The 27,031-nt window shown below is 41.0% G+C and overlaps 1 protein-coding gene across 1 annotated transcript; it reads left to right on the top strand.

The window, feature by feature from the left end:
- Nucleotides 1-943: 943 nt before the first annotated feature.
- Nucleotides 944-27,031, top strand: rabep1 (rabaptin, RAB GTPase binding effector protein 1). The gene is made up of 18 exons (XM_078286630.1): nucleotides 944-1,081; nucleotides 4,320-4,448; nucleotides 5,021-5,224; nucleotides 7,327-7,487; nucleotides 8,996-9,115; nucleotides 9,728-9,863; nucleotides 10,018-10,196; nucleotides 11,035-11,145; nucleotides 11,823-12,284; nucleotides 15,400-15,504; nucleotides 15,872-15,988; nucleotides 16,927-17,025; nucleotides 18,011-18,151; nucleotides 19,105-19,294; nucleotides 21,164-21,219; nucleotides 21,527-21,625; nucleotides 23,342-23,458; nucleotides 24,533-27,031. Exons 1-18 carry the CDS (start codon nucleotides 1,036-1,038, stop codon nucleotides 24,632-24,634), a joined length of 2,574 nt encoding a protein of 857 aa, XP_078142756.1. The 5' UTR covers nucleotides 944-1,035; the 3' UTR covers nucleotides 24,635-27,031.

Raw genomic sequence — 27,031 nt, 5'->3', positions numbered from 1 at the left:
TGTGGCCACTGCATCTTAAAGTTTGGTGTTTCAAACTCTATTTTAACTCAACACACTTTTTAATATAAATTTGACTTATAACCTAACTAAACACAATCATACTTTCTTTCCCCAAGCTGTATAAATCCTGAACTGAAAGAGATCTGGTGACACTTATGTGGGAAATTAAGTTCCACATCCACTCTCTGTGACATTAAAGATGTCAAAACGAATGTTTGAGCTTATTTCTTCCTCAAATTCAGCATAGCAGATCATGTTAATGTACTATGTCCAAAGCCACAACAGTGCATTTCACAGTTTGCTCATGTTTTCAGTTCCTGATGTATTTAAAAAGCAGGTTTGTATTGGGTGTGACATTGATTTTACTTCCCTGTATGCTCATCCAAGATTAGATGTCTTGTGAATTTGCACTTTTTATTATACAGCTATGTTCACTGCAGCGTTGACGTTCTATGTGTTTTACATGTCATGTTAATGTAAATGTTTCACCTATGCTGACAGGAATTCCACAAGTCTAGCTTTGTGGTAAAAATAGAGAAGTTCAAATTGAATCTGAAACTTGGTACTTGGAAACTTAGGCCTACTCTGAAAAAGCTCGTCATCTAAATTTGTCACGGGGACTTTTATTTTGAAACTTCAGACCGGAATCAACAAAGCTAGCTAGATTTAGCACGACTAAGACCGGAAAGTAGACGATTTTTCCTTCAAAACATCAGCGCAAAATTTGTCACTTTTGAAAAAAATAAAAGAATAATTACGGCATGACTATATGATGTGAAAGTGATCTTTTGGGGAAAAAAAAAATTAAAGTTTTATCCTTAAATATATTCTTTATTTTCAGATTGGTACTTTATATTACCTAAAACATGTTGCTGGACGTTCATCAATATGGGTTTTATTTTGAAAGTTGTAAACGGAAGTTTTGTTTTTACTCTGGCTAACTTGACACTGGTTGTGATGTTAGCCTGTTTTCTTGGACACTCCTAGCTCTTATCCCCCTGCTTTGGTTATTGCCACCAACTCCATTAGGAAACCATGGCCGAGCAGGCCTCGGGATCCCCCCGGTCGTCCCAACATGACGGTAAATTTATTCTGTTTTTGGAGTTTTTATGTGGGAGTGGTGAGGGCTGGGAGTACCGAGGCCAGCGGCCTCTGCATCCTTCACAACATTAGCTAGCATCATCAGGGCGACGTGTCACTGGCTGTCACTGGCGAATATTGTACATTTTAGACTACTCAGTGGGTGCATTTTCGCATTTCGACTTGTACTAACTTACGTGACATTACTGCAGCTTTATATTGTTCACTAAGAACGGCGTGTTGTTGCGTACTAATATAAGCTAACGTTGTTTTCATGTTATCACTCGTACTACTAGCTAGCTGGTTAGCTCGCAGTGCAAGCTAGGCTGACTAGTCTAATCTAACTAAAGGACGGCACTGGCGTCAGATTGAGCTCATCGCCTGGCTCGGGCCTTGTCAGCCACTAATGGGATCATATGGACGTTATCAAGAAAAATCACGAGCCAGTATGTCCTAATACTCCGTTACCCTGTGCAGTCTATGGCCTGCAAACTCGGGGGCTGGACCATAATAAAGGAGGTTGATCTTGTAGGAGGTTTTTCCTATTGGTTCTCAAACTGGGGTCCGGGGACCACCCAGGGGCCCTTAAGGGTATCAGTACCTTAAACTATCTGAGTCCAATTTTGATCTTGAAGTTTTTTTCCCCGTTTTATTATTGTAAAGGAGAGCAAAGATCAAGCACAAATAGCCAGAAAACTATTTGGAAGCCATATGTAAAAAATAAGATCAGGGGAGCATTCAGCACCAGTGTTCCCTCTAAGATGATAGTCTGGTGACCTAATAATTTATCACACTGACCAAATAGTATCTTGTCTGTCATCAGTCATTGCTCCACTTTGTCCCAACTGATATAAGCGGGTTTGGAAGTTTTGGAGGCAAATGATGTTAGATGCAGGGACTTTGATCTTGGTTTTGGTGAGGAATGGTTTTAATTCAATTTAATCTAATTCACTAGAAATTATCCCAGGTAGAGAATGTATAAGATTGACTATTTTAATCATAGGTTTCACTCTCACCGCTATTATCACCTCATGTACACTGCAGATGGTTCTACTATTCAGTATTAAATCAACAACAACAAAGATCTTCCCATGTGAGTCCCTGGGACTCAATGTGATCAAATGGGGGTTCTGTGGCCTAACATCTGTCTCTCAAATGAAAACATTTGAGGATTCCTAAATAGATGCACATCAGACCACGCATGGACCCCCATTTGGTGAGATTTCATTTGAGAATGGGACGACTGCAGGTGGGGAGTGAAACCTCAGACCGGAACAGTCTATCCTATATCATATCATACTGTCTTCAAATTAAATAAAAGTGAAATCAACCAAGTTCTTGCTTTGCTGTCGGACCCCCCACCTCTCCACCACACTGGTTTATGTCATGTGAAGAGCATAAACTCCTGACCTCTGACTTGTTTTGTTAACTCACTGTTCCTACTTCAACACAGAAAGACTACTGGAGCTTGTCCTTGGATCAGGAGGAGGTGTAGTTGTAGCAGACTGTAATGGAGGATATGGGAGATGCTTTCGATTATTGATCGATAAGGATTGATTGGTTGTGAGATGTTGCTGCGGGAAGAACATTGTCTGGCATTTTGTTTCTTCTGATGATCTTGTCCCATTCGAGGGTGAATTAATGATGCTGCAATCAAGTGTAAGACCCGCAGCACATAGTTTTTTTTTTTTTTTCTTTGTATTGCATGTAGGCTAGTGCTAGTGAATTTCAAAGGTGAAAAACCTCATATGCAGTATAGGTTGATGCTTGATCCTCTAAATCAGCAATGAAAATACATTTTTCCAATCAGGTGTCTGTATTGAATGATCTTAAATTATCTTTAAAGCCATTTTTCTCCATTCCCTAGTGAGTTTAAATATGGGATTTTAGTACTGACAGAATCCTTATGACATCTAGCTTCATTTGGTATCTCTATTGTTGCTACAGCTTCAACATAGCGCCCCCTAGACACTGTTGAATTTGTGTGACTGCTGGAAGGTAGAGTGAGATTGAGCCCCATCCACATTTGCAGCATAGTTGAATTGATATTGAAACACTGTAGCTGTTCTACTGGCTTTGTTTATGTGGTGATTCACTGGAGTTCTTGGTCTTCCCAAGTTGATTGACTCAGTTTTTGCTTTTGACATTAATGAAACATACGGTACCTGTGTTTTGAGCTACAGTATGTTATGAAAGTTACAAAGAGCTTATCTTCCATGTTCAAGTCAGACTCACTGAGAATCTGTCTGAATGTATCTCAAATGTAGATGGTAATGCAAATTCTGCACTAGAGTGTAATCACATGATTGTGGTAGGAATTGTGCTGTGCAGCTCTGCTACTTTTGCTAAACTGGAAACTAAGTGTTTCCATTCATCTGCCTGTGGTTTGGAATATCAGTGTCCTCTTCCTTGGCCCAAGGCTGTGCATGAATGAGCGTGGATTAAAGTGTAAGCAATGTGGTATTATTCACAATAGAAGTTATGATCATGGACAATTTTAAATGTAGGCAAAGCCTGTGACAATTTCTTTGAGGCCTATTAGAAAGCCGTTTGATCATCAGTTGATGCTTTAGATCAATGAAAGAAAAAAAAAAAGTTCACCAGAGATACAAACTTGCCTTGTGCAACACAGACTAAAATATCTTATTACATTTGGATTCAATGTAAAAAGTGTTGTGATGTAGTTGGGACCAGTGGTTGACCAGCTCTGATTACACCAGAGAATGTTTGATTAGTCACATGACAGAATTTTTTCAAATTTTCAAAACAAATGATATAATATGACAAGCTGGCCTGCCATACACTTGCACTAGCCTCATCATTTATTTTGTAAGCAGTTAGGCTACTATTTTTATTAACTGCAATAAAATACATTGCTACAGAATCTGAATTGGATGTTTAAAAGCGGCAAATTAAATAAAATTTTCAACATAAAAATCTGGTTTTATGCAGTGATGCATTAACTAGCAGTTGCACTTTGCCATAGTTGTTTCTGCCAGTGTATCAAAAGGTGTTATTAATCTTTTTATGCTGCATATATGGTGAATAACCAACACTGAACACAGGGATTTGAACAGCATCATACTGTAGTGTTCGATATTTTGGCTCCATGCTCTTAATACTGTGGATGTGAACTGACGCAATGAGTATGAGGTGAAATTACAGACTGTAAGCTTTTTTTTTTTGGCATATCGAATGAACAGTTTAAGAACCACTGCCCTGTTTTCTACATCACCCAGGGGTGCTCCAGCAGCGAGTGGCAGCTCTGGAGCAGGAGAGGGCCGAGTTCATCAAACTCAAGCAGCAGCTGGAGGCCGAGTTCAACCAGAAGCGAGCCAAGTTCAAAGAGCTCTATCTGTCCAAGGAAGGTAAGTGTCCTGATCATTTGAGTCATTTTTATTCTTTCGGAACTTGGTTGTTTCAGCGGCTGCGTTTACATACACAGCTAAATTCCTTTAAAATTCAGGATACTCAAGGATTCTGTTTATGAGCTGCCACATGTAAACATCATATCCCATTTACAGTAATGTGGATAAGCTCTTATCCCGGCTATTCCGATCATTGGCGGGAGAACACAGACAGGCAGAAATTCAGTTAACATTGATACAAGGATATTTGAGAGCAGGTAAATAAAGGTGCATATAAACAGCCTATCCTGTATAAGGCCTTAGCCAGGAATATGGGCCAATGTCTGAAGTATTCTGCACATGTAAACCTAGCCAATGACATTGTAGAGTGACAAAGCCAGTATTGTGTAGCTCTTTCTTTTATTCTGCGCCTCAACACGCTGTGCTCCCATGGGTGCCTCCCCCGTTTTCCTGGTTTCCCTCTTCTCTGTTCTCATCTCGGTTGTACTTTCCATCCCCATTTACCTTCCCCTCCATCATCCCTCCATCATCTGTTTTCCTGTTCATTCACCCTCATCTTTGACCCCCCCCAGAGGAGCTGAAGAGGCAGGCAGCGTCGCTGGAGGGCGCCCAGGCCGAGCTGAGCTCCGTCCAGGCCCAGCTGGCTCAGGCCAGGGCCGACATGGAGAACATCAAAGCGGTGGCCACCGTGTCGGAAAGCACCAAGCAGGAGGCCATTGACCAGGTCCGCAGCCAGTGGCAGGAAGAGGTGGCCTCGCTGCAGGCCATCATGAAAGGTAAAGACAGCTACGCTTAAAGGTGCAGTGCAGCAAATATACCCAGATTTTGAATGAGAAAATGCTCTGATTGGTTGACAGTATGCATGGTTAATGAGGTGGCCCATACTCTATCAGGCAGTAGCCACCTGGCTGCTTGCCAAACTTGCCAAAGTCACCATGCCTTGATTATGTATTGCTGATTGAGCTGACATTCCAGCACTGGATATTTATATGAAATATGAGATATGTTTGCTGGTTTGATAATTAGGCTTATTTGATGTTCAGGGAGTAGAGCGCTGTGTGTTGACAGTGTTAAAGAGAGAGAAGAACTGGCTGTTTTCCTTGGTGGCCAAAGAGTAGGGCTGCACGATATTGACAAATAATCATATTATTACAGGTTATTTTCATGAATATTGCAATTGTGGTATAAATTGCAATACAGTATACAGACACAGATTTTTCAATTTTTTGGATTTTTCAGCAAACAGAAACATTTTTAGTGTTGTTGCTTAACCTTTGCTATTTTTAAATACAATTAAAGTTTATTTTTTTTACAATGTGCCATTGAATTTCTAGGCTAGAAATTGGGCTCAGCACCAGAATACCATGTTTTTGAGTCTGTTTTGAGCAGCCATCACTCTGATAAAATAGCAGCCTCATGCGATTTGAAATAGCTCACAGTTTTGTTTTGTTTTTTATTAATTGTGCAGCCGTACTGGTGAGAGACATCATCATTCTTTGCAACGTCTCACTTCTCTCCTTATCTGGAACATGCATATTATTTCTCATCACACTACTAAAATGAAGTGGACAAGGGAGCCAGTCTGTGTTTGGGTGAGCGAGCAAGGCAGACACTGAGACAGCAGGAGGGAGAGAGAGACTTCTGTGTTCATAACCCATCTCTTTCATGACTTTCACAGTAGTTTTTTTTTTTTTTTATTCCGAAAAACAGTTTAGTTTAGCATCAGCTGTACTGGGAACATTAACTAGATGCTTCCATTTCGGACATGATGGCCCACAAACGTCTGCTGTTGTGCATGTTGACAGTTTTCAGCGACTGAGAATTGGCTGAGCACAGCGGAAGGGGCAATAAAGCAGTTGTAACAAATTAGATGAACCATCAGAAACTGACAAAATGACACTCCTCATGTTAGAAATCCACAGCAAGCGTTTCCTGACTTAACTAAAATCATTGCAGTGGATCTTTAATGGTACCAACTCTCCAAACTGTTATGTATTGCTGACCATCCAACTCTGTCTTCTTGTCCTCATGCTGGTTTTGTCCATAACGCCTTAAATTCAAGTTTAGATATTGAAAACAAAGATCATGAAGCTTGTCTTTGAGGGATCAGCGGTTAGTTATAATAGGCAAGTTGAACTGTTTACACTGCAAAAAATGTTCATCTTAACAAGCCATTTACTTTAAAATTTGTTAAAATAAATGAAAAAAGCTCTCCCAGCTAGGTGAGCTAAATTCATTTGCTTCCAATGCAGTTTCTCCTGTTTGGAGAATTTTCGAGAAAAAAGTGAAAATATCTTGAAATTAGGGATGAGACGATATATCGAAATTCAATGTATCGCAATACAGAAATGTGACAATACGTATCGTGGGGCAGAAACATTAATCGTGATATTAGCTCCATGTTATTCTGCTGTAGTAATCACAAATGAGATGACCTGACCTTGACCATCACAATTTCACAAGCTCTCCATCCAAATTATATTATTGTCACTTTATAATGTCATTTTTAAATTGTTGTTTACATTCTAGCAGCCAATGCCATCGCTAGAAAGATTTGTCTCAGAAATAAACATAATTCTGCACAGTCAGACTTTGTTGTCATTGAACTTTTATTGATTACATCGTATCGTGGTTATGTTGAATCGTGAACCCCAATATCGCTTATCGAATTGTATCATGAGATAAGCATATCGTCCCATCCCTACTTGAAATGAGACGGACTGCTCTAGTAGTATCAAGATCATTTCTTTTTTTTTTTTCACTTATATTAAGAAAACAAACATATTAAGGCTCCATTCTAGACTAAACAACTTGATAAAGATGGAGACTTTTTTTTCAGCATATGCTCCCTCCCTCTCTCCCTCTCTCCGTCCCTCAGACACGGTGTGCGAGTACGAGGTCCAGTTCCACCAGCGGCTGGAGCAGGAGCGCGCCCAGTGGAACCAGTACCGCGAGGCAGTGGAGCGGGAGCTGGGCGAGATGAGACGCCGCCTCACCGAGGGCCAGGAGGAGGAGAACCTGGAGGACGAAATGAAGAAAGTGGGTCTCGCTTTCACATCTCACTCTGGGGGGTGGGGGGGGAACAGATGATATTCTCCTCTACTATACTCTAGCTAAAGAAAGCTTACTTGCTCAGAATTTCTGCAAGGGTCTGGCCACTAAAGGTTTTTGAAGGTCCGATACCAATATTTTTGGATTGAAGCTGCGAATAGCTGATTTGTGTCTTTAAATTTGACCATTTTCATGCCAAAAAATAAATAAATCACAAGTTTCTAGTGTTTCCCCCAGAATTTCTCCCAGAAGAACAAAATCAATGCCAGAGAAGTTCACAATATGCCAAATGCCTGAGACTCCAGTCCAGCTGGCGTGCTTATTAGGCTTTGACTGATAGGGGTTTTTGCAGGCTGATGCCGATACTGATATTTTTCGATTGAAGCGGCTGATAATGGATATTTTGAAATGGCATTTAAACCATCATGGGACACTAAAACTCCACTGAAAGCCATACTAATGGTATTGTTTTAGGTGGGTTAGCAGCTCCTTAAGGCAGGGTGAGGCAGGTTTCACTGCACCACACCACACTGGAAAGATTTCTCCTGTCAGGCATCTGATATAAAAATACTAATATAAAACATAATCATGCATACTTGTGTGGTATCTGATCAAAATGTTGCATTAGAATTAGGGTTAGACTGGTATATCGATTTAGACTAGCTGTGATCAGGGAGGACGCTCCATCATATCGGAGGTGGACAACAGGCTGAGAACCAATATTTAAAGCACTTTAAGGCCCTTCTGACTTTAACTACTACTTCTTAGTGTGGAGAAGGGTGGAGAAGGTGAGAAAAAAGAAACAGTTTTGGATTTTGCTCTTAAGTTTCGATTCTCAGTTCCTGTCTGCGCCGAGAAGACTTCCTGCCGGTGTCCATACCCAACACCTGAATTAATCTGGGTAAATAGTATGAATTGACAGCAGCTAACCCTAAACCTAACCCTAGACTGATAAGATAGATGTATTTACATAACACAAGTTCGCTTGCACTTTTTAGGTGCTGGGGGGCGGGCATGATTGGAGTGAGTGTGAACACCAAAGTGCTGCGGTAGCGCAGTGTTGTAAGAGAATTGCTGTACGAAATATTTAATTCATGCGTTGACTACAATTAGAAAATCACCAGGCTACTTCCTGGGACGTGGATGTCTGCAGGCTGCAGCGAGGACTGTGTCTACGCTTGTGACTTCTGCTGTGCTGCCTGGTGCACACACTGTATTTCCCTTGCGCTGCCTAAACAGCGCATACTGTGATTCATTTTTTTTGTCTAGGTTTAAATGGGGAAAATGTTTCTGGAGCATAATGCTGCATCAAGTCCACAAGAATGTTATATCATGGTTTTTGCAGCTGTTTTTGTACCTCAAACGGTTTATAATGACATCAACCACCTAACAAAGTGAAATAAACTATAAAGTAACAAAGCATATGGAAGAATTGCAACCTGCGCAGCTATATGAATTCATTCATTTTTAATAAAGACATCTACTCTACTTCAAAGGCCCAGGAGGACGCGGAGAAGCTGCGTTCGGTGGTGATGCCGATGGAGCAGGAAATAGCGGCGCTGAAGGCCAAGCTCGCCACAGCCGAGGACCGGGTGAAGGAGCTGGAGGCCTCCAAGGTTAGTCACCGCCGAATCACTGATTCAGCAGGGAATATGAATGATGAAGATATGAATGACTGTGCATGGGATAGACCAGGCGTGGCATCCCTTTGAAGTAAATTCAGTATGCTTCATCGTATTTTTTAGAGACATTTATTGATTCCTCATCACCATCTCATGCTCTACCACTTGTTGTGCTGCTCTCAAAAACCGTTCTATTTGTTCTAAACCACTAGAGACCCATAGAGAGATTCACACATGTTTTTACAGGAGATTGCATCTTTTGTGGTAGGAAGCTAATCAAACCAGAGTGGGAGAGGATTCATTTGTTTACCAGCCACGGATAGAGAACATATGTTTTTATTTCTTTCCCCCAGTGGACTGAATAGGCCTATTTAAAACACAAGCAATAGCCTTTTCTCTTAGAAATGAATTCAACAGAATGTGTGTCTGTTCATTGATGCGTCGCAGAATAGAATGCATTTTTTTTTTTTTTCCCTCATGTCTACACGGCCTTGCTTGAAACTCCCATGCCTCCTCGCGCTCCCTCGTTGTGAACGCTACACCACAGAGAATGAAAGGAGTGGAATCCCAGTAGAGTGATTTCTGTTCCCGATTTTTCTCCTGCAGGTAAAGGAGCTCAACCATGTTCTGGAGGCTGAGAAGTCATGTCGCACCGACCTGGAGATGTACGTGGCCGTGCTGAACACTCAGAAGTCCGTCCTGCAAGAAGATGCGGAGAAACTACGGAAAGAGCTCCATGAAGGTAATTTTGGATATCGCCCAAGCCTAGCAATTATACACACATTTGTATGTGACACCGTGTTCGGCCGTGTTTCTATTTCGGGCCAGTACTACTACTACTTTTCACTCTCTACTTTCTCTCTCTCTCTCTCTCTCTCTGCTGCTCGGTGGGTCAGTGTGTCACAAGCTGGAGTTGGAGCGGCAGCAGCACAACCAGCTGAAGCACACATGGCAGAGGGCCAACGACCAGTTCCTGGAGTCCCAACGCCTCCTGATGAGGGACATGCAGAGGATAGAGAGTGTGTTGTCCTCCGAACAGCTCCGCCAGGTGGAGGAGATGAAGAAGAAGGACCAGGTACTCACACACACACACACACACACACACTTACACACATCCACTCAAATGTATTAAGATTCGGCTTAGATTTGTCATAACTGTACTTGCTTAATGCGAAGTGATGCTCAAGCAATCATGAAACACTATCCTTTCTATCACAGTTGTATTTGGGAGTAACTATTCAACGGTAGAATCTAACAGAAAAATCATTACAGGGACATAGCTAGAAACTAAACAGAAAAAAAAATCTTCAAAATGACTTCAGAGCTTACCATCGACCCCAACAATGGACGCAACCGTTCTCCAAGCATCGTTTTAGAGACGTTTATTCCTCTTTTAAATTAGAGTTGCAGAGAACTGGGAAGATTTGAATGGCTGGAATCAACTTCTCCCTCATTTTGCACTTGCCAGGCAGAACTATTTTTCATGAATGCAATCAAATCTGTAGGGAAACAAGGAAGTGGAAATCTGATTGGCTGTTGATGGACGATGGCTGTGAAAAGTTCAGCCGTGGCCAATTTTTCTCGGCTGACAAGCTTGTTGACAGGTGTTCACACATTGGCCAAATTTCCCTAGTGGCTCAGCTCCATAGGAGATAATGGACTTTCCCTGACTTGTTGATCGTATTGCTCGTAATGTGAATGTAGGGGAAGAGCTGCCGTTCGAACCTGAGGTAGTTATTTGAATATCACTCTATTTTAGGATTTGGTTGAGTCAAACTTCTGACTTACATTGTAGTTTTTGTAATTAATAGGTTTATGTTTATATTGTGGTTAGAGATGTATCCAAGTAATGTTAGTAGATGGAACAATACTGTCAATAAATAGGATTGGACACTGTTTTTTTTCCATCCTAGGAGGAGGACGAAAAAGAGAGGCTGAGCCAAGTGAAGGAGCTACAAGACGATGATGGGGGAGACCACACTGAGCCTTTGGATGACTTGTTCTTAGGGCTGAGCGTTGAGGAGGTATGAGCATCATGTAATTTAATATGTCCCTCAGAGACAACAGAGGCTATTATTGTCTTGTGTCATATTATATTCCCCTTCGGTTATTGGATCTTCAAAGATGGGCAACGTGGCTCCTCCACTTTTGCATTTGTCACAGTGATGAAATGAGAGCGCTGCTTCAAATGGTTACAGTGACTAACCAATGGGGTTTTATGTAAATTATAATGCGATGAATTAAGAAAAACTGAATGGGAATGGCAAATTTGAATACAATTTCCCCAGTTACTTGAAGCTGAAAGTTTTTTTTTTTTGTAGATCAATAAATTATGCAGTGACAATAGAATGTGTCAAATAAATCATGACATAGGCTTGGCATGATTAGCCCGACAATTCGTTTAATTTCATTAGCATTTCTTTGTTCTCACCTTCACACAGAAATATTAAATATAGCTAACATTGGCTGACGGCAAACAACAATACAAATTCCTTAAAGACTCTACTTTGAATGTGAACATGTTTTTTCTGACATTCAGGAAGCCTATTTATTTGCTTCAACCCAGCTGATGGAAATGTACCTAATTTGCATGATATTTCTTGCGACACTTCAAAAGTTCGCTTAAACTTTGCTTGAGAGTGGGATGGAAACATATCTTGCGAACTCTCTCTCTTGCGCTCTTGCTCTTTCTCTCTCGTAGCCCCATGCCAACCACAGTGGCCATGGCTCTATGCACTCCTTAGACACCGAGGTGGTGGCAGGCGGACCCATGGACCCCTACAAAGACAGCCTGCGGCGAGTCCAGTCGACGGACAGCCTCGGCTCCTCCCTGTCGGCCCAGCAGGGCTTGGGCGGCCACAACCACAAAGCCAAGTCGGCCAGCCACCTGGACGAATCGGACTTTGGGCCCTTGGTGGGGGCCGACTGCGGGGCCACGGAGGGTAATTTCGGCGACACGGCCTCAGTCAGCTCCATCAAGCTGACGGCCAGCCACTTCCTGCTGACTAAAGACCAGGAGAAGGCCATCAAGGCCATGACGCCCGAGCAGGAGGAGACGGCGTCGCTGCTGTCCAGCATCTCCCATGCCCCTGACACCGCCTATTTACCACCTTCTGGCTACCGTCTGGTCAGCGACAGTGAATGGAACCTGCTGCAGCAAGAGGTGGATCACCAAAGCATTCTGAAAGAAGTTTTAATAGTTTGAATGCGCAGCACAAAGTCTGTGGTTAAATGTGTTTCCAACCATTTAACAGTTGTTATCGGACATTAAATTTAAGATAAGATAGCACTTTATTAATCCCCTTGGGGAAATTCAGGTGCCACAGCAGCAACTGGCAGAACAGTACCAAGGAAAACAAGTACAATATGTACAATAAGATAATAAAAGAGAAGAGGTCATAAGATAAAACAATGCAAATAATAATAATAATGCGTATTCGTATATATATACTGTATATATACATTAGGAGTTCAGTCATTAGTGCCGATAAGGGGGCGGGGGGGGGGGGCGGGGGGGGGGGGGGGTCCAGGGCCCTCATTTATCAATGTTGCTTAGAAAAGGTTCTAAATTCTCTTTTATGAATAAAAATTAGAATGTGCAAGTACAAGAAAATCGGCATTTAACACCTGTAAGTATCCTGCCTTGATAAATACCACACTTTCTAATCCATCATCATGCTTGTGCACAGCCACTCATTAACATAAATATACGCCCCCAATTGACCATATATGGTGACTACCTTCCCTTTAAATGCTGCAGGAAATGTCATTGATATCGCCTCTGTGCTGAACACGGCACGGCATTAAACTGTTTTATCAGCAGACCAGTGGCAGACATTAAAAAAAAAAAAAAAATTTGACCTGAATCCAAAATAATTATAGTCAACAAGAGGGACATTGCTGCAACAGGTGGCGGACAGACTGAGACCAGACTGTCCGATGTGGCCTCCTGTCGTGATAAATAATTATCATTTGAATATATTTTTCTAAGCCTGCAGCTCCTCCCTGAAGGAGAAGGTGGAGCAGAGGTCCAATAAAACAGGGCTTGGAAAACAAAATCTACTGAGTCGCCCCTCATCGCTTTCAGTTAAAACGTTGGTGCGCTGTCTGAAAACGCGCTCCATGCGCAATGCATAATGCTCCAAATCATCCATCAAAGCAAGATGAGCCATTTTACACACAAAACAATCAGTCTTATTGTTGCCTTTTATGATTGCCTGTACCCTGAATTTCATCACCCATACTAATATTTAAAATGATGCCAATTAGTCTATTAGTCTTAGTATGCTTAAATGGACTAGATAATATAGTTGAACAATATGCACTGTCGAAATTGTTTATGAATGGTATAACATGCACTTTTAGTCTCAACTACTGTAGCCTAAGCATTTTTATATTCATAATTATGAAAAGGCCTATTCATTTGATTGTCTGTTCCTGTCGTTCTTGGTGGTCTTTCATTTTCAACCGCTAGGTGCTGTGCATAAGCATGGTCAGGGCTGTGCTTAAATTCACGCAAGTTCTCAAGCATAAGTACAAGTTGATAAATCCGACTCTTTGCTTGGAAATGGTCGTACGCATGGTTTACACACATATTTGTACGTACGCACTGTTGATAAATGAGGGCCCTGGTCTGAGTCATTGTGTGTGTGTGTGGGGGTGGGGGGTGGGGGGTGGGGGGTCAGGGGTTTAGTCAGTACTAGGGAACTAGGTACTAGGGAAGAATGAGATTGTACTTCAACAATACATTTGAACATGTTTACTTGCCTGATTAGCTGGCAAAAACCAAGTAAAATGGCAGTTTTTTTACTTGGTGCCAGAGCTGTAGAGATTGATGCTACTAAAGCTCTTAGGTATACCTAGCCCCTTCTTGGGTAACTGCAGTGTCTGAATAGCAGCTTCACAACCCAAGTTTTCATGGATTGTTTTTCAGTTAAAATGAAAATTGCCAGGAGGACTCTTGTTTTGAAAGGTTTGAAATAAATTGACTACTGTTCTACTGCAGTGCAGTGTTTCCCACACATAGACTTTACTTGGGCGGGCCGCCCAGGTATATTCACGGCCGCCAAAGTATATTTGGCGACCCATTTTAGCATTTTTTATTTTTATTTTTTTATCCGTCCGAGAGAACGACGCCATCTGTGATCAATTAACTAGTGGACAATCTCCCCTCGCTCTACCCCTCCAGGGTTTCCCACACACAGAAAACTTTATATGAAACTATATAATCGTAAAACTGCGTGTAGCACATTGATTCGCTCAGCCCCTAATTGCTCCACGCGACCTCTCTCTCTCTCTCTCTCTCTCTCTCTCTCTCTCTCTCACCGGACCCGTCTGTTCGCCTCCCACTGCACACGCGTGAGGGATATTTTTTTCCATGCCAAGAAGACGGCCGACTGAATTCCCGAAAAGAAGAACTAACAGTTAACGTTACTCGGAATCCAGCTGAGTTTCCGAGATTAGCGCGCTGTATAGCCTAGCTGCTAGTCAGTATCCACTGAGTGCACTGATAACGTTAATATTAACTTTTTAACTCTGACTCTGAATGTTTGCTCCCTCAATCCAGATTAATATTGAAAAATATTTTCAAAGAAGGAAAAGGACTGGTCCTGAGGAGGAGCAGGACAGTCTGGACCAGAGGAGCTGAGCAGTAAAACAGAGCAGATAATAATGTCAAAGGCTGTAATGTAACGATGTAAAGATACAGGAGAGACTGACAGCACAGAGAGATGTAGCAGGGCAGAGGGGCAGAACAGCAGATTTCTCTGTAAAAGGAGTCTCATTTCTATTCTTCACCTTGTAGACAAAAGCAAGCAACAGACAGAACAGTGTAGCACTGTTTATATTTTTAAGTTATGTTATCTTTGACTTTGAAGTACTTTAGATATATACAGGTTAGTTATTTGTTTGACAAATGGAACTATTTAAAATGGAGTACATTAGATAATTTTTCAGCCATCCAGGTAGTGGGATCCTTCATTGATATTAGCCTATATATTGACAATATAAGAGAATACAAGAATAAAAAGGCACTCCCCCCCCCCCCCCCCCCCCCATTGCCAACCCACCTACCACCACAAGTACATTTGAATTCTGTGGGAAACACTGCAGTGTTACAAATGACACACGTATTTCATGAACTCCTAAAAACGCACGTGTGGAATCACTATTACTGAACATGTAGCTGTTCATAAAGGTCTTGTTTAGGTGTTATGAAAGTGTTATAAACTAGAATTTTTGTCAAGTGTTACCTGGTGTTCTTGTTGGTTTATCACTAGGTGAAGAATGCTGGCAGGAAGCTCGGCCGGCGCTGTGACATGTGCTCCAACTACGAGAAGCAGCTGCAGGTCATCCAAGGACAGGAGGCTGAGACACGAGATCAGGTTTTCTCTCCAGAGTCATTACAGGGATTGTGATACTGAGGGGTCCAATTACTGTTGTTAACATTAACCTGTAGCTAATGTGTTTAGATGCAGGGTATTTGAGCATGTGGCGATTGGAGTGAATCAGTGTATAGGACTATTCTGCTACAACCCACAAAGTTATACTGTAAATTTAGATTTATTGCCTATTGAACCGCTCCACTCATTTATTATTTATTTTATTAGCTATTTGGCACTAAACCAAATCGTTCACTTAATTTGTTTTGAAGTTGTAATGTGGTGTCAAGTTCTACCAAGCTGCCTATTGTAAACCATGTGTTAGATAGAAAATGATCACCAGAAGGACTCATCACCCTGTCTCTCCCAGGTGAAGAAGCTGCAGGTGATGCTGCGTCAGGCCAATGATCAGCTGGAGCGGACGATGTCTGAGAAGCAGGAGTTGGAGGATTCAGTCAAAGTAGGCAACGAGGAAACCACTGCCAAGGTTTGGACACATACTGCGATGTACTACTGTCTAAATGACTTCACCCCCTATTTTTTGATCAGAGAATATATAAATCAAGTTTTACATAGTTCAAAATTGAGTGTGGGTTAAGTTTGATTTAGCAGGCAGAGTGGGACGGTTATTTTACATGAGCCAGCTTTAAAATCCGGCTTTGGGTGCGTCATGGTACATGCCAGGACACAAATCGAACTTGCCTGTCTATGCTTGGTATGTGTGTGTGTTTGGTAGGGGCCAATCACTGCCACGTGGTTTGAGTTGAACTAAAGGAATAGGTTATGGATGATTTTAATCGGTCTGTGTTGTACGTAAGCATGGTCAGAGCTGTGCGGAAATTTATGCACATTCTCAAGCATAAAGCATACGTACGCAATGTTATACAAATGAGGGCCCAGGTGACCAAAAGTGTATAACATTGATTTATTTTAAGCCAAACCGTGCCACTGGCAAAGTATTTGTTAAACGTGTAATATTGTTTACTCAGATTTCATATTGAGGTTGTACCTATGGGTTAACAGTATTTTCCATGCGAAAGTGTTCAAATTCAGCCTTTTTCATGGGGTTTTGGCATGTAAAATGGACTCTACTTCAGAAAGCACAAGCATGGAAGGTGTGATTCACTCAGGACTGGTGCTGGCGTCCAGTCCCTGAGGTTTAATTACCTATTATAACATTCAATCAAACAGTAACTAAATCACTTGATGCCTGTCTACATGCTTTTTTTAGCAAGCCAAACCATGGCTACATGACTCATTGTTTGAGTGTGCCATCTTTGTCAATAGGGCGGTGTTTCTTCTAAACTGACCACTGTGTGTACACAGGCATAGGCTCTATGTTTTTATTGTAGGGTTGTCTTGCTAAATAAAGCCTGAAGGGGTTTTTCTTGTCTTAGAGGTGATTGTTTCTGTGTTGTGTTCTAGGTGTCGGCCCTCATACAGAGAGTCCAGGAGTCGGAAACGCTGCTCAGCACACTACAACAGGCCTTCAGTCAAGCTAAGAGGAACACACAAGAACAGATGGTGAGGACATTCTCCCATATCCCTGTGTTGCCTTTCCTTGCAGACTGTGTTTGGATCTCTAGTAGCTTGTAATGTCACAGGGTCCAAAGTCAGACAAAGTTTTTGGCAGTGTAACCACAAACAAACCACTGATTATACTGTCAAAGCAGTTCTAAAATGTATCTACTGTTCATTTATGTAACCTATGTCAGCTTTTTGTGTAATTAACAATTACAGATGCAGTGCATAAAACCTCACAGTTGAACCTCTAGGCCCATTATTGGACACGCAGCCAAGTCGCGGCTAATGCATAATGCCCGTTAGTGTTTTGGACTTACATTTCCTGGCCTGTACAGCAATGGCATCGCTTCCCCTCTCTACCACAATTATTTGTTGACAAGATGGGGCTCTGGGCTACACAATTATCCACTGATGCAAGCCTTAGGAGCCGGAAAAATAGAAGCAACCGTGTCCACAAGTTTCTCGTCCAGCACTGCAGAGAGCAAATTGACTATGCACCGTGAGCATCATAACAAAAAATGGGATATGCATTGGTAAACCTGGTTATATGCTATACACTGACCATTTTGTGGGGGTTCATTGTCAAAATTTTGAGGGAAAATGGAAAGAAGCATGTCAGACACGGACATATTCAATAATGGATGCCTCGCCGCAAGTTGTCCCACAGCAGATGCATTTATGTGCCTCTAAACTGTTCCTACTCAAAAACCTTATCAACCAAAACAGTCAGAGATTTCTCTGCTCCATGTGGCTTTGTTTAAAGATGCATGTGTCTTTCTTCTGTCATAAATTGAGGGATAATGTCACAACTAACAAAAGCATAGTACTACAAAATTGAAATTAAAAGGAGTGTGGCTCCCAAAGCAGACGTTCGCCAGTGAATCACCCTCCGCCATGTGGCCTGCTGGTGCCATATAACATGAATCATAAAAGGGAAACAAACTGACACATGATTTGATATAGCGTTTGTTTTTGTTTTTTTCAGGCGGTGCTGATGCAGTCGAGGGAGCAGGTGGCAGACGAACTAAGCCGACTACAAAGAGACAACGAGAGCCTGCAGGGAAAACACAGGCTTCACCTAGAACTACAGCAACAAGAGGATTTCCAGATGCCCAACACTGTGCAAGTATGAGAACCCCGAATCACACTTTTCAAACTCACTACTAGCTTTTTTAGGGTGAATTTAGATGAGAATAGATGATTAGATGAGATGAAACTTTAATAATCCCTGTGAAATTGGGTCGTTGCAGCAGCAAGAGTAGATATAGATAAGAATCAGACAATAGACTGTACAGACGATAATACAAGTACTCATACCAACCAAATATATTGAAAATAATAAAGCAAGTAAATGAATAAAGATACAGCATCTTCATTGACACATTTGCTGGTTGAAGCAGCGTGCATCGCTAGCTATTTACATTATGGGAAAACAGATATAGACATGTGTCCAGGCATGCAAATATGTATTGTAGCTATTCACATTATTCATGCATACATGTAACGTACGTACAGAAACATATGTGCAGAATGTGCAAATGTGCTTGTTAGCATTCATCAAGGAAAGGTCATGTGCATGGATGCATATCAGAATTTCAAGTAGGGCAGATGTAAGTAACATATTGAATTTGAAATGGAAAGTGTAGATGAGCCTATAGCTTCCTCTCTAAATGTATAGATTTTCACTGAATAATAAAAATGATTGAAAATACCATGTGAATGCATTTTTCCCCACTTGCTTATATGGCATTGACAAAAGACCCGCATTTTCAGAGAGTGTACGGTAAATGCTGACTATCCCATAGTATAACGACAAAGTTGTACATGTACTTGCCCAACATGTTTGCTGGGTGCTGGAGTCAAAAATAGTAGCATGGAATGAAGATAACATGCATATAAATAGATCCTTATTTTCATTTTGTTTGTTTTACCATAAAGATTTATAGGCGTATGTCATCTGCATATAGCACCACTTTTCTCATAGTATCAAATTCCACAGTTCCTCTTGCCCTGTGCTGTGTGATATTGAATTGTGCCTCCTCACATCGATGCCTGTAACGCAGTGCGATTCTCCACCAGGAACTACAAGGCCTGGTGCTGCAGCTGCGAGAGGACATAGTAGCGGTCCGAACGGCCGCCGATCACCTGGAGGAGAAGCTGAAGGCTGAGATCCTGTTCCTGAAGGAGCAGATCCAGGCAGAGCAGTGTCTGAAGGAAAACCTGGAGGACACTCTGCAGCTGGAGATCGAGAGCTGCAAGGAGGAGATAGGTGAGACTTGGACACTTGGTCAGCTCACGGCGTTTTGTTAAATATTCTGCTGATACAACATAGTAGGGTGGTAGTCAGGTTAAGGGCTTCCCATAGACAACCAGTGTAGTATTGATCAATTCTGTAGTAAATATGTAATCAGACAAACAGTATCATATCCATAATATCCATTTTTAGTAAAAGGCCAATATCATATCGTATATCGGTCTAACCCTAATCTCATAATTTAACCGATTTAACAGACCACTTCAAATGTTCCATCTTGAAGTGTTGGTCTGATGGTCATCTACATTTTAAATGAGCAATATGTATAGCGCTGTATTATCCATAATGCCAGTTTAAGGTAAAGTACACTTGCCCAGAAACTGTGTCAGGCTTAGAAGGTGTTCTGCTTCATGGCTGCATACCTAAACTGTCTCTCCATAGTAAAATTGGGTGTGTTTTTAACTTTAGCAAAGACCTTTCGCTCGCTGTGGAGATATTTTCTTCTTTTTTTTTCTGTTTTTTTACCCTCTCAAATTCTTCTCTTTCTACTCTTCTTTCTTCTCCATTGATCACTGTTGTTCAGACATCTTGGAAGGTATGGCGAACACTTTGAACAAGCTCGCTTTAGTTGTGTGTGTGTGTGTGTGTGTGTATGTTAATAGCATAGCTGTCAGACTAATGATTGTATGGAGCCTAAAACACAGTGCTTTACTTCTCACATGTTTTGAACTGTCTTGGAATGGCAAAAAAGTGTGTCATTATCACTGGAGCATTTGCCATATGCCGTCTTACCCCAGGATCGGTCATAGCTGCATTTTACAATAAATTGTAGATATTATGCCATAATGTGGCTTAATTCCATTGTTGCTTATAGGTCAAATTAAATCAAGGCTGCTTGTATTTCATATTGAAAAGTAACACTGTTGAAATGGCATGTGTGCGTGATTTGATGCATTTTGGCACTCTAGCCTTAAGCCTTTGAATGTGTTGACATGTTTACTTAAAGGACTGCACTGACTTTGTAGGAGTTTGGCCCGTTGGTGACCTTACCCAGTATGTGACAAGAGGATTGGCAGCAAAAATCATCTCTGAGTCCAGTGGATAGCTCTGTGCAGTGTGCATGCTAATGATTTAGCATACAGGATATTAATTAAACATAGGCGACTAGCATTATCCTTAAAGTGAGAAAATGAGAACTTGTAGCAGCTCTAAGGCTGGATGGTTAGTTCATTGTAATTACATGCATCTAAACGTGCCAGGCTTATTTAGGGGATTGGTAAAATAGACCCAAAAAAATGCACTCTTTGGAACTACTTTCAATGGAAAATGATCTCTCTTCCCATGAAAGTTTGAGCGTAATTTATTTTGTTCACACTGAAAATGAGTGAAGTTAGATGTTTCTACTTCTATCTTCATACTTTAGATAATGCTAGTCGCCTACAATTACTTTGCATACTGTATGCTAAAGTGTTAGCATGCGCACCAGACAGAAGTATCTGCCAGAGACAGAGAGAAGATTTTGGTGCCAATCCTCTCGTCAGATATATGGTAAGTTAACCAATGGGCCAAACTCCCTAAAAGTCGGTGTGGTCCTTTAATGTTGGCGTGCTGTATGTTTGTATTTTAGTCTCACTCTCTTGATAGCTATAGTCTATTAGCTTTTAGGCCTTGTCATGTAGATCTCTCACTCTCTCTCACACAAACCAAACACAAGCTTCTTTCTTTGCCCTCACTAAAACTCACACACCGCACAGATTTGATGCATTATTCATGAATTGACAAATAATTTTCCAGGAACTGCATTAGAACACCAGAAAGCATATCTGGGCTTTGACGTTCGGACTAGCATTGTAATGATCCTTTAATGATCCCTCCTTCCCACAGCATCTTTCTCCAGTTTGAAGACGGAGTTGGAGCGAGTGAAGACTGAGAAGGAGCAGGTAGAGTTTCCCCTCTGTGATATTATGCAGTATTACACCTGCCTTTCAAAACTCAATGAGGATAAAAGATACAATTGCAATTGGCTTGTAATGTAAAATGCATAGCAACACCACCCATAGAGCTTAGATATGACTGAATATATACAATTGTCAAATTCAATATTTATGATAATGTAATTGCATTTATGGCCCAGTCCATTTTTTGCACTGCCTGGTATGCCATAGTAAAGTATATGTTTACTGTTAATTTCAGTGCCTTTGTGTATTGATACGTATAGCCTATATGTTTGATGGTGTCTTTCTCCAGTTGCAGAGCAGCCTAGCAGAGAAGAGCGAGACACTGGAAAGCATCCAGAGCCTGAAGAGCAGCCTGGAGCAGCAGCTTAAAGAGCTCACCACCACCAAGGTCAGAGTGTAGACCTGTCACACCACAACTCCTTTGAAGCTGCTACTCTTGTTAATGTGTCCATTTTTATCAGCAAATGTTACATAACTTGTACAACATCACTCAAGTACTTCTCTGAATTGTTAGGATCCACGGGTACCTACAGCAAGCGATCCACCAAGTAGCTTTATTCCAGTAAAATCTCATCTTTCCTTTGTTGTTTATGAATTTTTTCAACTTCCGCCGTTGTAACGGAAGATGTGCACACTAACGCCCCACACAGCCACCAATAAACTTCTTTTGTACTAAGACCAGATTAAAGGTAAAATCCACCCTAAAACACTGTTAATAAACAGCAGGTTGAGACAAATGTATACAACAGAAAGGTAAATTAAAACACTACATCACAAAATAGCACCTGGAATGCATTGAACATCACAGATTGATGATACATAACAGTGTCAGAGTATCTGAGGGTGGAATTCTCCTTTAACAAGGTTATCAGGTGAAATTGTCTCCTTGGGCCATTAGACGTGATACTGTACAGCCTGTATTTACTTTTCAATTGAGGTGGAAAGGGTTGTCTTTTGACTTTGGTGGGAGGCAACAGAAACAATGCAGGTGTTTACGAATTGTGTGTGAGTCCGTGAAGCTGAGTGGAGGGCAAACTTCAGAGTGAGTCATACTCACTACCCTGTGGGCAGTACTTTCTCACAAATGCGAACACACAGCACGGACTGCATTTACACCTGGCTGACTGACTCAAATCCGATCACTTTCCGATCGCATTGCGTGCCGTGTGTGTTTACACCTCGTATTAACGTGTTTTTCCTTATCCAGATAAGATATCGATATATGGGGTGTAAATGATGTCAAAATGTCATCTGGCAAATACTGCTCTTGTGGATCTTTTTTTTCTCTCCGAGGTTTTGTACCTTCTATCCAGCCTTAATATAAGGAGCTTACTAACAACTGTGTGGGGCGCTACTGAGCACATTTTCCTTTAACAAGCCAAATAGTTACAGAAATTGAGAATTGACTGAAATAACAGCTGCTTGGTGGTACGGCGAATATACTTCAGAAAAGGTTTTCATTGATGTTTTAAGAGGTATGTAATGTTTGCCGATTTAATAATAAAAAAATAAAAGCCACAATAACAGGAGTAGTGTCTTAAATGGAGTTTGGCATGATGTTCTCTCCATAGAAGAGAGAACGTCACGTTGGGGCTAATTCTGCCACTATCATTTCCCACTTCCCCTTTGCACCCTATGATTCCATTCAACTGTTCAAATTTTGAAATGTCGTAAAAAAAAAAAAAAAATGAGGTGTGTTTTCATCAGCCGAGTTGAATAAATGTGCAGTGAGATTGAACCATTCATTGGGCCGATCATGCCAAGCCTATGTCATTGTTTAATTGACCAATATGTTTCCATTTGTTGTTCATTGCATAATTTCTTTTGCAGAATTGAGGAAATTTTATTGAAATTTGCCATTTCCATTTAGCCTTTTAGCGTACATCTTAATTTTCACAAAAATGCTTTGATGGAAACCCAGATAGTGACATGTCCTTACATCCTGGTTTGACACACTTTGACTCACGTCTGTGTGTGTGTGTGTGTGTGTGTGTGTGTGTGTGTGTGTGTGTGTGTGTGTGTGTGTGTGTGTGTGTGTGTGTGTGTGTGTGTGTGTGTGTGTGTGTGTGTGTGTGTGTGTGTGTGTGTGTGTTCACTGCTGCAGAGTGCACTAGAGAGTCAGGTCCTGGATGAGAGAGACAAAGCCCAGCGGCTGCAGACAGAGCTGGATGTCAGTGAGCAGGTTCAGAAGGACTTTGTCAAGCTTTCTCAGACCCTACAGGTAAGGAGGCATGGTTAGAAGTCTGGACAACATTATGTAAAAATGTAAGACAAAATGATTATTGCACATCAGTAGTAGGTGAGGTTGTGTATCGCTTGAATATTTTCAGGACAAAATCTTTTGATACCAAAAATTTTTTCAATACCTATGTTGAATAAAAGCATATTATGTAATGATGCAATAGCCTAATTTTTTTTTCATTTTCCCAATGAAAAGAAGTAACATTTGAACTCTTTAAGTGTGAAATTTTTATGAATTTATTTTTCTTATTCACTTTAACAGTATGAAACAAGCCCTTATAAACAAAGTATTTATTTGTTCAAAGTTACATTTTAAAAGAAAATCATGCTTTGATTTAATCAAAACTATCAGATTCAAGACCTTATTAGAACTATTAAAACTATTTAATAGCTTAACTTTTAGAATTATGTCAACAATACTTCACATTTAGATTCTATTTCAAGAATGTCAAGTGCTAGTAAAATTTCTATGTATTTATGTAAAATAACTGTCACAGTTATTGTTAGTAAAATGTAGCCAGACCCTGGGCTGTTTCTGCGACATTGTGTACTCACTTTGAGCAAACCTAGAGATGAAGGTGTAGTGACGCCTGGACAATGGGATGGGACGATATATCAAAATTCTATATATTGTAATACAAAAAAGTTGTAGCTTTTAACCATCAAGTCATTCGGATGGTTATTCCCGTGTCAAGTGAATGCAGCATTAACCCCCAGTGGAGCTATACTCAGTAGCCAACAATACAAGTCGGTCTTTGTATTGGGCGGTTGTCGCCCCAGTGATCTGCTTTGTGCTTTCATTCGGTCCAATTTGGGAGTTCTCAAGCTTAAGAGCTCCAGTAGACTGGTAGGTAGCACACTGACAGTTTGGTCAAATGAGCATATGAAATATATCTTTAGCAGAGTTCCTTCCACAGTTACATATTTAGCGAAAATCCAGCATAGGTTATATTTTAAACAGGGCTTCAAACGTACTCTGAAAGCAATACATTCATTCCAGTTTTCCTAACAAGATGAATTAATGAAATCAATCGTTCTGTCTCTGTGTCCCCAGGTACAGTTGGAGCGAATAAGGCAGGCAGACTCCTTGGATCGCATCAGAGTCATCCTCAATGACACCAACTTGACTGACATCAACCAGCTTCCAGAGACATGATACCGTTTCATGAAAACTGCTCTCAGTTTCATTCTCCCCTTTCTATATCACTGGCCCAATAACGTTATCTGACCCTTCCAAGCCCCTCCTCCCCATAACCACCATGGAAGTGTTTGGAGGGAAAAGGACAGCTGTGACTTTAGGAGAATCACGGCCTTTTCTGTACATTAAGACTCTCGAACACACCATGGATAGAATATGAAGAACACTACTAAGAAAATTGTAAATAACTAAATGGCTGTCTATGACAGAGGGAGTGGAAGCCCATCTTCCCGTGTGTCTGTCTATCTCTTGTTTCTACTATAGATATGACTGTCTGTATTAGCTCAACCAAAAAAGGAGTTTGTTGTCTTCTAAAGCACTTTTCATCTGCAACTTCTCTTTCCAGGTAAATAGAAAACAATTGGATGCATACGTTTTCTCCTTTTTTCTCCAAGCGGTTGATAATCGCTTCCTTGTTCCACTCACTTGTTCCTTTCCATGTGTTTTTTTTTGTTTTTGTTTTTTTTGCTTGGGCTATTTTTCTGTGACATTTTCAGACTTGTTTTGGTCATTTCACCCTATGACAAAGACTCGATGAAGGAAATTCATGGAAAATATTTGCACATAACCTACTGGGATAAAAAAAGGAACATAACACATCGCAAGCAATACCCTCCATTTCTTAAGCATCCTTTACTGTATCCTACTTTATCCTCGCTCTTAGCTTCTGACAGGAGCCTCTTTGAAAACTGCAGAAATATATGGGAGAAACGTTAGTTGCTCTTAAAGTTGTGGGTTTTATTTTTCAGTTTCCAGCTTCTTTCAAGGAACCCATTGAAACACACTAGTTAACCCAGGTCATGTCAGGACTGTACCAGTGGCAATGAAATGGGTAGGTGAGGTGAACAAAAGGACAGGGTATGTAAGTGTAAATGGAATATAATGGATCACTGAAGTAATACTGAAGTCCTGTCATCCTACCCTTTGTTCCTTTCTTGGGTTGCCCATACAATCAGGCCTTTTTTCCATGTAATACTACTTCTCTAACATTGTGATAGCCAACTAATTCCAAGACCAACACTATCATAACACTGACACTGGCTACTTCAATAAAGCAAAGGATTTGTCAACTTTACAGCAGACAGAAGACTCAAACTTCTCGGTTGTTTGATGAAATAATAAAGCGATACTTTATTGATCCCCATAGGGAAATTCTCTTTTCTCTTGCCCCCCACCCTTCACAGGGAGGTCAGGGACAAATGCAGAGCAGCACCCCACAGCTAGTAGGGATTCAGATACCGGCCACTGTACTAATGAGGAAAACACTTTGGATAGCCTTGCTTCTTGCCTTGAGAACCTCTGGTGAGTCCAAGGTGAGGTCTCTATTAATTCTGCCTGGAAAGATGCTTGATTTTCAGTGGGTATTGAAGAGTATTGAAAGTGTTCATTCATCCCAGTAAGAAATTCTGCTCACTGTGAAGCCACTGATCCTCCTAAGAGATGGATTTCTTTGGGATAACCTTAAAAAGAAAACTGGCCCTGTACAGACTGGCACTTTTTCACATATTTTGTATTTGCGCTACTACACATTGAGTCGGCATCTCTGTTGACTTTACTCACATGAGATGTGGTGGTTGTCACAGTTTTTATAACAGTAAAACAAGTCAGAACTCACTTTAAGGATGTCAATCAATTAGAAATCAACCCCAGTACAGTGTGGGTCATCACATGGAAAACTAAAGTGAGACCATGGTAGACTTGGCAACCTATTACCAGGGGCAGTTAAGTCAATGGACATGCCATATGACTGTGTTTTCACAAAGAAAAGTCAAACAAAGGGGTTAGCGCTTAGTCTAACCAAAAATAAACTGTTTTACTGTGACCTTTTGTTAACCCTTATTTTATCCAGGCAAGTTGATTAAGAGCACAATCGTATCCACTGCAAGGCTCTTTAGGAGCTTCAGGTTGTTGGACAATTACACATCTGCACTGGAGCACTGGGGGTTCAGTGCTTTGCTCAAGGGCATTTTAACAGTAGCTGTTGAGGCACAGGACAGGGTTACTCAATCAACCCAACCTTTTTTCCTAATGTAATACATGACTACAACAATATTAATCGGCAATTGAAAGGGGTGTGGTGTTTTTTCAGTTAATACAATAGTCTGAGGATGTTAGTACATTATCTGGCCATTTATAGCATGGCGGGTTTTATTGAATTTTATTACATTTTCGACAGGCATTTTATTATTTTGACAGGTTATTACATTACTCAGCAGTTATTCCGTTATTAGTTCCACTTTAGTAACCTTCCGGCTGCCATTGCACCCCAGTCCTCTATCATTTTGACAAATAAATGAGCAGGCAGAGATAGGATTTTAAAACTTAATAGAGTAATGGAATAATATTTACTATTAT

Source organism: Centroberyx gerrardi, chromosome 11 (assembly GCF_048128805.1).
Source record: "Centroberyx gerrardi isolate f3 chromosome 11, fCenGer3.hap1.cur.20231027, whole genome shotgun sequence".
NCBI lineage: Eukaryota > Metazoa > Chordata > Actinopteri > Beryciformes > Berycidae > Centroberyx > Centroberyx gerrardi.
The sequence above is the reverse complement of the archived record's forward strand: the minus strand, read 5'-3'. Positions and strand labels throughout refer to the sequence as shown.